At 41.3% G+C, this 15,395-nt stretch overlaps 1 protein-coding gene across 4 annotated transcripts in view; it reads left to right on the forward strand.

Annotated features, from left to right (window-relative positions):
- Nucleotides 1-3,856: 3,856 nt before the first annotated feature.
- Nucleotides 3,857-15,395, forward strand: part of LOC149310040 (condensin-2 complex subunit G2-like) — a 59,826-nt gene continuing 48,287 nt past the window's right edge. For 2 of the 4 annotated variants that reach the window (XM_089531443.1, XM_089531446.1), the window contains exons 1-4: nucleotides 3,857-3,942; nucleotides 10,164-10,269; nucleotides 10,956-11,144; nucleotides 15,208-15,322. In XM_089531443.1, coding sequence (XP_089387569.1) covers nucleotides 10,192-10,269; nucleotides 10,956-11,144; nucleotides 15,208-15,322 — 382 coding nt within the window. In that variant the 5' untranslated portion in view covers nucleotides 3,857-3,942; nucleotides 10,164-10,191. Of the gene's footprint in view, nucleotides 3,943-4,399; nucleotides 4,912-9,169; nucleotides 9,465-10,163; nucleotides 10,270-10,955; nucleotides 11,145-15,207; nucleotides 15,323-15,395 lie in introns of those variants that run through there. The other 2 variants (XM_089531444.1, XM_089531445.1) reach the window with 2 other exon arrangements.

The raw sequence follows: 15,395 nt of genomic DNA on the forward strand, positions 1-15,395 counted from the left end.
AAGTTTGCCCATTGTTTTTTTTTTTTTCCTGCAAGAGATGAACACCTCTAGGGCTTCGAGAATTAATTGATGGATTACTGCAATTTGTGCTCCAGCATTTGTTTACAAATGGAAGCTGCAGGCATTTGGGATACTGCCATGCTTTGCAAGAGGTGAGACTTAAATCAGCCCCTCTCTGGCAGGAGCATCAGGGATTAATTATAAAGAGCTTTTACATTTCTATACCGCTTCATACTGAACTCAGAAGTCTCTAAGTGGTTTACAATGTCTAAGCCAATTGCCCCCAGTAAGCTGGGAACTCATTTTATCAACCCATGAAATGATGGAAGGTTGAGTGGACCTTGGAGCTCCTCTGGATCAAATTCACCAACATTGTGGCTGCATAGTTTTTTGTAGGGTTTTTGGGCTATGAGGCCATGTTCTGGAAGAATTTATTCCTGACCTTTTGCCAGCATCTGTGGCTGGCATCTTCAGAGAATGCTGGCATGGAAGGGAGTGGGGTGTGTGTGTGTGTGTATACACATATACACACACACACACACACACACACATACTGTACTGTACTGCGTGACCCTTGGTTGAGAGTATGTGATTTACATGTTAATTTGTGTATTGTTTCATTATTGAATGGCAAGGCCTACAGGGTGTCTATTTAAATAGTGATCCATTGTCTGCTGGGAATCCCCCTCACCCTGGGTGGTTTTCATTTGCATTTGCTGGGTCTTGATTTTGGTGTTTTTCAGGACTGCTAGCCAAACTTTGTTTAAGGGTTTCTTCCTTCCTGTTGAAGTTGTCGAGGAATTTGTGGATTTCAATAGCTTCCCTGTCATTCTGATCTGATGGTTGCTGGCATGGTCCAGAATGTCTGGGAGTGCTACCAACACTGACACTCACATGGCTGATAAGAGCCTGCTGGGCAAGATAACCATGCTGAGCAGTTCCTTCACAATGCCAAACAACGTCCAATAGAATAAGTCACTAGCCAGTCCAAAGTTCAGGATTACAGAGAGCCACACTACCAGTCCAGCCCGAGATCAAGAGTACCATAGGGTTGGCCAAGGGTCTGATCTGAAGTCAAGGATTCAAAGGCAGTCAAGGGTCTAGGAAGCCAGGAGCCAGATCAAGCAGCATTCACTAATGTGAACTAATAATCTCTGGCAAGAGCTCAGTGTCTGCCAGGTGCCTTATATCTAGCTCCTTTATTACAGCTGCTGATTGCCTAATGAGCGCTTCTCAGCAAGCCTCTTGGAACAATGAAGGCAAGCCCTTTGTGATCTTCTCTGGCTAAAGGCAGAAACCTCAATGCTCTGCTGCTCTATGTCTCCCAAGTCTTCTGGAGCAAGGCTGGGCTGCTGAGCCTCAGGCTCCACTGGAGAAGACCCCACAAAGCTAGGGTCTGGTTGAGCCAAATCCACTGGGGCTGGGAGCGCAGAGCTGGGGCCAGGCACAGCCTCAGGTTCCTCCTCGTCATGGCTGGCTATGACACAGAATTTCAGTGTTTTCAGAAATCATTTTATGCCCAGGATGGTTTCTTCTCAAGCAAGGGTCACACAATATGTGTATATATGTGTGTGTGTGTAGAGTAAATCTACAGCACTATATAAATAAAGTGTAATAATTATAATTATAATAATAATATTTTACACCCCACTCTCTTCCATGCCAGCATTGTCTGAAGATGCCAGCCACAGCTGCTGGTGGAACATCAGGAATAAACTCTTCCAGAACACGGGCCACATAGCCCAAAAAACTATGGCGGGTTATAAACCGCCGCTTTGAGGCGGTCTGCCACCGCCGCCATTTGCTCCGTGCAGGAGTCACAGCAGCCACACCGCGCGGCTCCCGCACGGACCGAAAAAGAAGCTCCAAAATGGAGCTTCTTTAAGCGGCGCCTCTATGACGTCGTGAGGCGCCAGGGGCGGACTCGCGACGTCATAGATGCCGCGACACGTGCGGACGCACAGCGTCCGATACGTAAACATGACGGCCCCCATGTGGAAGGGGCGCCGCCATGTTGTACGTATAGAATATGTACTAGGGTTAGGGGGGTGCAGAAGCACCGCCCCTTCCTAACCCTAATACGTATTCCATACGTATTTTTTGGCGATTTGTAACCCGCCTAAGTATGCTGGCCATGAAAGCCTTCGACTTCACATTGTGGCTGCAGTACCAGCATTTAACCACAGAGGACCAAGGAGCTGTGTGAGGCTAGGTGACAAGCACACCATACAGTCACAGAGTTGGAAGAAACCGCAAGGGCTATCCAGCCCAACCCCATTCTGCCATGCAGGAACTCACAAAGCATCCCTGACAGATGGCCATCCAGCCTCTGTTTGAAGACCTCCAAGGAAGGAGACTCCACTACACTCCAAGGGAGTTTGTTCCACTGTCGAACAGCCCTTACTCTCAGGAAGTTCCTCCTAATGTTGAGGTGGAAGCTCTTTTCCTGGAGCTTGGATCCATTGCTCTGGGTCCTAGTCTCTGGAGCCGCAGAAAACAAGCTTGCTCCCTCCTCAATAGGATATCCCTTCAAGTATTTAAACAGGGCTATCATATCACCTCTTAACCTTCTCTTCTCCAGGCTAAACATCCCCAGCTCCCTAAGTCGTTCCTCATAGGGCATGGTTTCCAGACCCTTCACCATTTTGGTCACCCTCCTTTGGACACACTCCAGTTTTTCAACGTCCTTTTTAAGGATGCCCAGAACTGGGCACAATATTCCAGGTGGGGCCTGACCAGAGCAGAATAAAGAGGTGCTATTGCCAGGACAGATGAGAGCCAAGATGTGGTTCAGGTGGTTGCAATCGGGATTATTTCTGGATTAATTCTGCAGTGTGCTTTGAAACCCGGACAGAAGTTTGAAACGTAGGACATGTCCTGGAAAAGGAGGACGCTTGGTCACCCTGCTTGGATCAAGGTGTAATTGTATTTTGCTTGCAGTTATACTGTAAATTGCCATTAAGAACTCAGGAAAATGCTATTCCGCCTCCGATTTGCTTTGTTTCCAGGAGAAAGGCCCAATTCACAAATAGGATGCGGGGGGGGGGGGGGAGCTTTAAGAAATTGTTTAAAATATGTGTGATAAAATTAAAAAAAAAATTAAAAATATTTTTATTAATTTAATTTAATCTTTATCCCGCCTTTCTCCCAAAAAGGGACCCAAGGCAGCGCACGATATAAAAATGTGTAAATTTACAGCGCTATATAAATAAAGGTTAATAATAATAATAAAAACACATTAAAACCTGTTAACCTCTATTAATATGTATAATAATAATAATACATTTAGGAAACTATTAAAATAGCCTAATTAAACAGTAAAAAGTTTAAAATGTTTAAACATAACAAAATTTAAAACATAGAAAGGTTAATATATATATGTGTGTGTGTGTGTGTGTGTGTAATAAACACATTTTAAAAAACTTATTTATTTAACTACTTTTAATTGCCCCTCAATTGTTCCTAATTAAGTTTTCTTTCTGTCCACACTGCAGAAATAATCCAGTTTGAGACCGCTTTAACTGCCCTGGATCAACGCTAGGGAATTCTGGGAATTGTAGCTTCGTGAGACTTTTAACCTTCTCTATCAAATTCCAAGAATTTCCCTAGTATTGAGCCAGGGCAGTTAAAGCGGTGTCAAACTGGATTATTTCTCCAGTGCGGAAGGGGAAGAATAATAAAACGCCTCAGCGGCCCAAAAGCACAATTGCGCATGCGCAAAAGGAGATCGGGGGCGTGCGCGCGCGCGCGAGAGAGAACGCGCCTACATCGTCTCCTTTCGCCGTTCCTCTCCGAACGCTTTCGGGAGGACGGAGGCGTCCGCCTGCATGCGCATGCGCAGTGAGCGCCGAAGGATGGTTCTTTTAGTGGCGCCGCCCGCCGGAGAATTCGAACCGGATGGCGAGAGAGCGCGCGCTAAACTGAAAAGATGGATTCTTTGTTGTGAGTCTCAAGTTTGCTTCTTAAGGGAAAGGCGAGCGGGTGCTTTCTTTGGAGCAGGATTTTATATATATATATATATAATTTTATTTTTTCTTTAAATATTGTCAGATAAACCAGATGTTTCCAAGAAGAGGCTGTGTAGGGAGTCATGCAATTTTGTTTTTGGGCGGGCTTACTCTTGGGAAAATATTTATTTATTTATATTTAAAAATAGTATTATTGCCAACATTTTAGGCTTGCAAAAAAAGGTCCTGCAAGTGATTATTATTATTATTATTATTATTATTATTTTAAAGTCAGTACAAGTTAAGTCTGCTTTATCAAGGAAATGCTTGGCTCCAGGGGTGTTTTGCAGTATTTTGCATAGACATTATGTTATGGGTCATCTTGGATTTGGGACCCAAGTCCAAACATTAAATTCACTTAGACACAGCCTGAGAGTGATTTTGTACATAATACTGAACTGCAGATAAAGGAGACTCCAGCTGTGGCTGAGGGTGAACCTGAATAACCCTCTGCTCTCCACTTTGGCACCTGTTCTTATCATGTCCCAGTTCCCTCCTTTTGTCCCCATCTTGGTTCAACTGCTACAGACTGAATTCAAAGTGCATTGAGTAGCTTGGCTGTGTGTCATTTTTTTCTTATGGCACCCCTATCCTGAGGGTTTTCTTGCCAAGTTCTGTTCTGAGGAGGATTGCCATTGCCTTCCCTTGAGGCTGAGAGAGTGTGACCTGCCCAAGTTCACCTAATGGGTTTCATGGCTGAGCTGGGAATCGAACCCTGGTCTCCAGAGTCATAGTCCAACGCTCAAACCACTATGCCATGTTTTCCATGATTGTTACTATTACTATTATTATTACTTACATTATTACATTATAATAATTACATGATTGTGTCAGGGTGTGCAAGTCAGCACAGTGAGTTGTGACTGGATGAAGGGTAGCCAATGGCAGGTGTAACCAGAATAAGGTAAGCCTGCAATTAGTAAACGAGGGAGCAGTTGGCCAATTAGGCCAGGTGGCTATCATGGGCAATCCGCAGACAATGGCGGGTTACAAACGGCCCTCAAGGGGCCGTTTTCCCACCAGCGCCATTCGCTGCATAGCGAAGCCCCAGCGGCCAGACCGCGAGGCTTCCCCGCGCAGCGAAAAAGGAGCACCGAAATGGCACTCCTTTTCGAAACGCAGAAGTGGCACCACAAGGGGCAGAGCACGCCATTGCGGCGTCACTTATGCCGCGACACATCTGGACACACAGTGTCCAAGACGTCAAAATGGTGGCGCCCATGTGGATGGGCGCTGCCATTTACAACGTGCACCGCACGTACTGGGAGGAAGGGCCATGAGGAAGGTAAGAACCTTCCCCTAATACAGCCCTTCCTAACCCTAGTACGCGCAGAGCACGTACTTTATGGCGGTTTGTAACCCGCCTATAACTGCAGACTTTGCAAGTCTGCTGGGTGCTCTCTATGCTGTTTGGAAGTATTCTGGGCTTGCTTTCCAACATACACCCCAACATATTACATAATAATAATAATAATAATAATTACAGCAGCACTTTACATAACGAATATGTAAATGCAGATAAAAACCTGCCGTCAGGCATACAATCTAAGTGTAAAAACAGGAATTATTATTATTATTATTATTTACAAATTTTATTGCTTAAAATCTGAAAACAATCTAATCATCAATCACTTACCAATTAAAACATCACACACACCTTCCAGTTACATAAATGATGATACTTGAGGTCGTAGATATTTCATCCCACTATATCCTGCTAGTTCTCTTGTTCTTTTCTCCGTTCTTCTCTTCTTTTCTTTCCTTCTCGGTCTCTTCTCCTTACATAACTCAGCCTTCCATAATCTTTCTCCTTCCTAATCTACCAAATTTCCATTCACCATTTTCCATTCTTCTTACATACTAACATTCTCCTCTATTCCCTCTATTGCCTTCTACATGACCTACCTATACCTTCATTCACAAAACAGGAATTGTAAAATTAAAACATAACTTAAAATACTTCTAGACTATAATCAAAAGCAAAACACGTTAATAACCACCAAATTAGATTGTAAGTTGGAACACTTAATTCCATGATAATTTTAATACACTACTATACTAACACCCCCCCTTTGAATGGAAATAGCCTTCAGTCAAGGACCTTTCTTTGTCCTAGTCATTTCATAGACAGCCAGAACATATAATAGCTGAGATTTTCAGAGGACATTGCATGCAAATTTCTCAAACATAATACACTGCCTGGTGGTTTTCTCTGCTGCTTTATGCAAAAGTAAGTTGGGAAGAGAGGATTGTCTGGTCTGTTATGTCAAATGCTGCCAGCATTATGTTAGGTGTGAAGTCAAAGGCTTTCACGGCCGGCATCCATAGTTTTTTGTGGGTTTTTGGGCTATAAGGCCATGTTCTGGAAGAGTTTATTCCTGACGTTTCGCCAGCAGCTGTGGCTGGCATCTTCAGAGAATGCTGGCATGGAAGAGAGTGGGGTATATATACTCTTGGTTGAGAGGAAGAGATTTACATGTTAATCTGTGTATTCTGTGGCTGAATGGCAAGGTCTACATGGTGTCTATTTAAATAGTGATCCATGTCTGCTAGAAAACCCCCAACCCTGGGTGGTTTTCCTTTGCATTCTCTGGGTCTTCACTTTGGTGTTTTTCAGGACTGCTAGCCAAACTTTGTTTACTTTCAGTGTTTCTTCTTTCCTGTTGAAGTTGTCCAGATGTTTATGGATTTCAATGGCTTCCCTGTGCATTCTGACCTGACAGTTGTTGGCATGGTCCAGAATTTCAGTGTTTTCAAACAGCATTTTATGCCCAGGATGGTTTATAACGTGTTCTGCTACTGCTGATTTTTCTGATTGCAATTTGGGTCAATCTCATAGTCTGGAAACCCCCCCCCCCAAAAAAAAAAAAAAGTTATGTTAGGTCTTTTGTTAGCAAAACTCCCAATTCTAAGCTGTTGAAAAAATTGTCTCTCAAATTTCATCTGTTGTGGAAATATGGTTCAACTACTGTTATTACTGCACTGGGGCTGTAGGAAGAAAATGCTTGTTTCCTTATGGCTGCAAATAAGGCACGAATTCATAATGCTGATGGACTGAGTACATTTCACGATCTTTGCACATCACAAAAAGAGATCTTGTTATGGGCAGAGCTGCCCACAAAAAGGCAAAAAAAAAAAAAGTATGTAGGAGAAAAAGGCATTCTGACTTTATTAAAATATTTACCATGGGCACTTGGTATTCTCTGGAGTGCCACCTGTGGCTGTCAAAACCCATGAATGCTCAAGTCCCATTAAAGTTATAAGACTTGCCTGAGTTGGTTGACTTGTCTCACTTCTATTGTTTCTGTGTCATTGTTGATAATCTGTGCACATTGCACACAAAAACTTGGTTATGGGGCAGCTAGAAATTTCATGAAGAAATAAATGGACAGAGTTGATTCAATAGGGCAAGAAATTTCCCTATTTCTGTACACCTTTTTGGGGCACCGTACAGTAAGCCCTCCATATCCAGGGATTCAACCATCCATGGCTTGAAAATATTCCAAAAATATGTACATTCCAGAAAGCAAACTTTGATTTTGCTATTCTATATAAGGGACATTAATTTATGGTGCCATTGTCTTTAACGAGACTTGAATAGCCACTGATTTTGGTATCCATGGGGGGTTCTGGAACCAAGCCCCAGAGGATACCAAGGGCCTACTATATACTTTTTACTACAGAGAGTGAGCAGATTTGCAGAAGTGTTGTTCATGTTGCTTCGCTCTTTGTCAGTCTTCTCTGAAAAGTGTTGTAATTGTGTAGGACAGTAAGGAGGTTAGAATGACCGCTAGCTGTAATTAAGGAGCTATTTTCTGAGCAAATGCAACTTGTTCTGCCCTATTGACACAGACAGCCATTCTTCCATATATTTATTTAAATACATACAGAAAGCATTTCTGCTGAGCGACGGTGCCCCAAAAGGTGTACAGAATGACCTAGAAAGTACAGACACTGGCAGAAACAACCCTGAAATATCCACTGCCATCAATACAAAGCCAGACAGCACAGCCACATGAACAATGATTCACTACCAAATTAAAACAGCAGCCGGCAGAAACATCCAATTACCCAGCAGAAAAATCCTTTAGAAAAAGCCAGGGTTTTATTTTGCTTGTCAGTGGAAGGCCAGCAGTGTGTGGGCCAATTCCACTAAAGAGTTGCAGAGAGTTGGTGCTGTCAGGTAAAAAAGACATCAGCAGAGGAGAAGGATTATTCTTGCAAGCAAGCTAATAAAATTTGGGCTGGACAATGCAACTGTTAGGTGGATTTGTAGCTGGTTGACTGGCTGAAACCAAAGGGTGCTCAGCAATGGCTCAACTTCATCCTGGAGAGAAGTGACCAGTGGGGTGCCACAGGGTTCTGCCTTGTCCCATGCTATTCAACATCAATGACTTGGATGAAAGAATAGAGGGCATGCTTATCAAATTTGCAGATGAATGCAAAAATCTGATCTAAATTTTAGTTGTGTGTGCGCTGGCAGCTGTATATAGGTACAGTCAGCCCTCCATGTCCACAAAAACTTTATCCATGTATTCAACCATCCACAGCTTGGGTGTGTACACACACACACACACACACACACACACACACACAGTGTGTGTGTGTGTGTGTGTGTGTGTGTGTATACACCAATATATTCCAAAAAGCAAACCTTGATTTTGCTATTTTACCTAAGGGACACCGTTTCACTATGCTATTGTATTTAATGGGTTAAGAGCATCCACAGATTTTTGGTATCTACACAGGGTCTGGGAACCAAAACCCAGGAGATACCACTCCATAACTCAAATAACTAAGTCAATGTGCTCCTGGGCATTAGTTCTTCAGTAGAAAATGTGGGAGAAATAACAGAGAAATAAGGATATGTACCTAGATAACAAAACAGAAGAGCAGTTCAACTTGTTTTAGCTAGCATTTTATCTAACGCTACCAATATGTACATGTGAGATGGAACAACCCAGCCATGTAAGACTTGGATAAGTAAATGAAACATTTCTGAACCTTCTGGACACCTTTGGAAGACTTCTTCCAAAATGCATCAAGGGATCATCCCCCCCTTTCACAAGCTTCTGTTTCCTTTTAAGTTCACTTTGGTGGCCAAACTGACACATCTATGCTTTTCAAAAATATGTCACAGTAACTGCCAAGGCAGACTTATGTGCTTTCCCCTTTTTGTTATGTTTTATTGTTCTTTCATGCTCGATAGATGACTCTGGAGGTAGCTGCTGTTTATGTCCTGTTGTAGGCAACACACACAACTACCGTGGGAATGTCTAAAGTTGAATCCCATTCTGTCCTAGCTCAAGATTTATTGCTTTTGTGTACTGAAGACACACTACCGCAATTTAACATTGAAAGTTTGTGTTTCTCCAGCCCTCCTTTACCATCTTCCCAATGCTTGTGCTGCTAAAAATGTTTCCAACTAGACAGAGGATGAGGAGGAAATGAGGCTGGGTGGGTATAGACATTGTAAAAAAGGACTTCATGGCCAGAGTGTTTGTTAACTGAGGTGTGTCTGTACACAATTGCTGCATCATAGGCTGTTGTAGCTGGAAGTTGGTATGGACTGAGAAACTGGCTACCATGGTCTGTTACGGATACGGTTCTGTTTTGAGTGATGAGAGATTTAACTAAGCCAAAATTTCTACTTGTTCAGGTTGAGTCTCTTTTATCCAAAATACTTGGGACCAGACGTGTTTCAGATTTTCAATTTTTTTGGATTTTGGAATACCAGTATTTCCAAATACGTACATAATGAGTTATCTTGGAGACGGGACCCAAGTCTAAACACAAATTCATTTATGTTTTATATACACATAGCCTGAAGGAAATTTTATACATGATTTTTAATAATTTTGTGCATGAAACAAAGTTTTATTCAACCGTTATGTACACTGAACCATCAGAAAGCAAAGGTGTCACTCTCTCAGCCATCCATAAAAAAAGTTTTGGGTTTTGGACTATTTTGAATTTCAGGATTTTGGAAAAGGGAGACTCAGCCTGTATTTGAAATACAAGTCCTTATCTGTTGTTGTTGTTTTTAAGAAAATATTCTGGCAATATGGTCTACCTAACTGCTACTATAAAGTTATACTGTCTGAATTGCTGTTATATTATTAAATTGATTTTCCTGTTACTACGTTTTTCTTTCAGACTCTCGTGAATTATAAAATAATACAACATGACAAAACGCGAGGCTTTTCTAAAAGCTGTACTTAATGGTGCCACTGATGAGTTCTTGCATTACATCCGTCTTCATGTAAGTAAATAAATCTGTCTGTGGTTCATATGGCATCACACTACGAGTGCCAATTTTCTGGGTAGAGGTGGCTGCCAGAAAAGTTTCAGTTTTATTAAATAACCAGATTCCAATGATTTATGTTAAAAGGTTAGGGCAGGACAGAGATGATAGAACATTACAACAGTGTAACGTATTAATACTGTCGGCCCTTCTTATACACTGATTTTTTATACACGGATTCAAGCATACACGGTTTGAAAATGTTAAAAAAAAGTATATATCAAACCTTGATTTTCCATTTTTATAAGGGACACCATTTTGCTATGTCATTATATTTAATGGGACTTGAGCATACACGGATTTTGTTATACACGGTGGATCTTGGAACCAAACCCCAGCGTATAACAAGGGCCCACTGTATGTTGGGCAGGTTTGTGCCCTGCTCACCAGCTGCCACCAAAAGACTCCAGAAGTTTGGATACATAAGAGACATTTTTGTCCAATATCCCCCCAAAAACTTGAGGAGTGCCATGGAACCTCAAATTATCACATGAAGCTGGTTGGCCATACCTTCTCCACCCTGTTTTTATTTTATTTTATTTGTTTGAAATTGCTGGCATGTTAGAAGAAAAATTTATATTGTTGTAGTCTGACATTAAACATTTGGTTATTCCATTATGTTATTTGGGGAAATCGTTTTACAGAAAGCTGTAGCTGATCCATTTGACCTGAATGAGCTGCTTCAAGAATTATCAAGGAAACAGAAAGAAGCATTATGGGAGTCATTAAAGCAAATGTTAGCTCACGTTTTGTTGGAAGATCCAGTAGAGGAATGGCAGAGAGCTGGTGAAGACCGTGACGATGACATGGAAACTGAAAGGGTCTCTAAAAAGGTAATTATTTGTTTCAGATAGCCGAAAACAGAAATCCCTTAGTAAATTTCCCCCAGTGGAATTGGGATTTGCCTTTCCTTCCATCACAGTACTCTAGGCTGGTAAAAACCAGACATTTTCCTAGTTCTCTAGAGCAGTGTTTCAGGGTAAATGATGTTGAAGGTTGTTTATTTTCTAGCAAATTCTACCAGAAGAAGCAGGAGCCAGCAGAAATATAGAGTTGGATCTTGGCCATGGTATCTAGTCTGATTAATTTTTTACCCTATATTCTGGAATATGTGTTTTTAAAAATAGCTGAAAGTTTCTTAGCTTTTAAAAATCTGTTCATTTTACCATACATACATACATACATACTTTATTGTTTTTGGCCAATGGCCATTGCAAGATCAAGGTAATAATACAATTCACAACAAATTGTATCAAGTAGCAAAAGTTTAACAGTAACAACTGTGGACAACTTAGATAACATGAATATTCACTGTTGGACCCTTTTAGATCAAGTTATCCCCATTACAGGCAACAGCAATCTCTGCTATGTATTTCTTCCTAGTCTTTTTAGCAGCAAGAGCAAACAATGCTACGCACCAGGTCACATATTTATCTATGTCCATAAGGAGGTAAAGTACTTTTTCTTGAGCATTTGAAAAGATTTTATTATTGATTAAGGGTAAAATAAAACGCTCCCTAGGACATTTATACAAAGGGCAACAGGTTAAATAATGTACCAGATCCTCTGAATAGGAGCAGCCAACAATACATCTCCGTTCATTTTTTGGAACCTTTTTAAGCCTTCCATCTCTTTCAGCTGAATCAAACATGTTAAGCCTCAGTTCTGTGAAGGCTTGACGCAACTGGGCGAAAGTGAGGTTGTCGAAATAATCCTGGTGATCACAGAATTGTCTGAGGCTATAATATAAAGGGCACATGGAGATTCATGGACAGTATGTAAATCTTCAAGAGTAGTAACTTCTAATACTGTATTATTTATTTTTACCTTCCTTGCAGGATAATCTAACCCTGCCAATTCACTCATTGAAAGTCCATACTTAGTAATTAATTGGGCTGCCCCATGAACCCAATTATTAACAGGTAATCCATTATTAAGTTCCAAAAGACATTTTTTTTTTGTAATCTGGAGGTTGGCATCTCTTGGATCTTAAACCAATAACACAAGATCCTTTTATCTATTTGGCTTTCTAAAGTTGGAACAGAGGTTTTGAGACGAATCATAGCAGTTAGAGTGTCCCTAGGAAGTCCTAGTAATGCCCTTAAAACATAATTCTGAGGCACTTCCACACCTGGGACCTTAGGTATGCCCCAGATCTCTGCCCCATAAAGGATCTGTGCCAGAGTTTTAGCTTTAAAGACCATTAGAGCAGGGTTTACTAAATTGCCTCCCTTATTAACATACATTTTTCACTTCCTAGCTAGTGTGGCTTACATGGGGCTTCTTGGACCAGTTTCTTTGCTTGGTACCTAAGTAATGTGATACGTCTCAGGAGATTGTACAGTGGTCCCTCCACATTCTCTGAGGTTAAGGGTGAAGGACCCCTGTGAACGTGGAAAAACGGCAAATGAAAAACTGTTATCCTTTTTACCTGAAAGAACACCTTTCTAGGAATTGCCAGGTCTTCCAGTGCACCTTTATGGTCAACATCTGCCAGAAGTTGACCATAGAACCATGTGGGAGGACCCACAAATGCCTAGAGAAGTATTTTCTCTAGGTATTTGTAGATCCTTCAGGGCAACTCTATGGTCAATTTCTGACAGAGTTACCTTGGAAGACTTAGAGATTCCTAGAAAGAACATATTAATCAAATCTGCAAATAATCAAAGCCACCAATGTGGAGGCCCAACTGTACATAACACCCTGCATGGTTTGCAGACTTCTGCGCTTGCTCTCATGAACATGCTCCTGCTCTCTCTGTATGCGCACACACACAGAGAAAGCCATATATTGTTTTAAAAATGATGTGCTTTAGGGCTCTGACTACTCTGGGATATTTTTAGGGCAAATTAGCATGTTAGCTTCATATCCAGTCATTTCCTGTTGTTGTTAACTGCTGTCAAGTCAACTTCAACCCATGGCGGCCCTGTGAATAAGAGACCTCCAAGTTACCCTGGCACCAGCTGCCCTGCTCAGGTCTTGCAGATCAGCCGTGGCTTCTTGGACTGAGTCTATCCATCTGGAATGTGGTTTTCCTCTTTTCTTGCTGCCCTCTACCTTAACAAGCCTTAGTGTCTTCTCCAATGAGTCTGGTCTTCCCATGGTATGGCCAAAGTATTACAGTCTCAGTTTATTCCTATTGCTAAGGATAGTTCAGGCTTCATTTGTTCCAGAACCCATTTGTTTGTCTTTTTGGCCGTCCGCGGTATCCCTAGAACTCTTCTCCAGTACCACATTTCAAATAAGTTTATTTTCTTCCTATCAGCTTTCTTCACTGTCCAGCTTTCACAACCATACATAGAAATGGGGAATACGATGGCTTGGACAATCCTGACTTTAGTATTCAGTGATACATCGTTATAATTCATGATCTCGTCTTATTCCGTCATTGCTGCTCTTTCAAGTCTGCGTCTGCACTGCAGAAATAATCCAGTTTGACACTACTTTAACTGGCTCAGTGGTGTGGAATTCTGGGTATTGTACTTTTGTGAGACATTTAGCCTTCCCTGTCAGAGAGCTTGGGTGCCACAACAGAATTCCATAGTGTTGAACCATGGCTGTTAAAGTGGTGTCGAACCAGATGATTCCTGCAGTGCAAATGCAGCCACAGTCTTCTTCTGATTTCTTGGCTACAGTCTCCATTGTGATTAATGATTGAGCCAAGACATGGAAAATCGTGAACTGTTTCAATGTCTTCATAATCTGCTTTAGCTTCCATCCAGACATGGGGAATAAAGAGAATGATTTGTGCAGCAGACATTTCTGAGTAGGATTCCCACTGAGAGAGAGACTAAGCTAAGTAAGTGAAGTAAGCTGCCGAGCACAAAACACATTGGCAGTGCTGAAGACAGCTGGCCAGGGAAGTCCCAGAATATTTCTCTATGGCAAGATTCCACAGATTTGTTCACTTGCAAGGACTGCCCCTTCTTCAGTATGTAGTGGATACTGAGGCCTGAGGAAAGGACTGTTCCATTTCCCACTAGACAGATTCTTCTTTCCTTCCTTCCCATGTGCTGATGGAATTTAGCTAGATGTGTACTCAAGGAGAGGAGCAAACACTGTTTTAATTTTTAAATTATTATTTCTTCTAAGTTCTAAAATGGATAAACTGTATTGCTTAATAGAGGCACTTTGTTTTCATTATGGCTTCTGGTATAATCCTTTATCCAGGAAGACCCCTGGATGTTTCTTAAATCTTTGAGGCATCTGTTTTCAGGGTACAGACAAGCAAAGGAGGTAGAAAAGGACAGGTGATCTTCTTTCTGTTTGAGAAACAAATTAGATTTTACATTTCATACATTTCTGAATTCTTCTAGTGTGTCCCGTTTTCTCCAGGTCTGTTTTCTATTACCACTTTTTGGCCTACTTATGTGCTGACCAAACACTATCTTTGTATCACCGATCTTTTCCACCTCTAACTCCCCTGTCTTTGGTTTCTGTCTTTGTCCTTACTCTTCCTTCTTTTTCTGCATCCAAAAAATAATTATAATAAATCTTACACTTTGCTTCCCTTGTCTGCCTTTGCACTTTTCCTTCTCTTTTGTATAACCCTTTCTCTTCCCCATCCCACCCCTCTCTCTTTTCCCTTCCTGCTCCTTTCCACCTAAATTGTATTTTGTCAAAAGTCACAAAAAACCTGGGCTTGTCTAGGATATGACATTATCTTTTGGCCTTATTTCCTTGCTTTAAAAAAGGCAATGAAGGAAGGACCACTGAATAGTAACCAGTTCTGTATGCAGTGACAGAGGATCAAAGAGCACTATGACTTTTTTTTTAGTAGTGGCTAAATAATTATATCCTATTGCCTAGAATTTCAGCTTCATTGAATATGATCTGCTTCTGATGTTCTCTTTATTAACATCTTTCTTTTTATCTATGTTGCCTGATAACTTTCAGGAACAAACCACAGCTGTGATTCAAGGTGTGACAACTGTAGTTACTACTTCCATACCCATAGTAGATGAAAATATAAACTCCAACGCTCTTTTAGAATGTGCTCTGATATTAAATGGTACGTACTTTTTGTGATAAAAGAATAATGAAATGAACTGGTGGAGTTTATTCTTTCTTTTTAGTCTTTTGTA

Source organism: Sceloporus occidentalis, unplaced genomic scaffold (genome assembly GCF_023333645.1).
Source record: "Sceloporus occidentalis isolate IW3139 unplaced genomic scaffold, rSceOcc1.0.p SCAF_7, whole genome shotgun sequence".
NCBI classification, from domain to species: domain Eukaryota; kingdom Metazoa; phylum Chordata; class Lepidosauria; order Squamata; family Phrynosomatidae; genus Sceloporus; species Sceloporus occidentalis.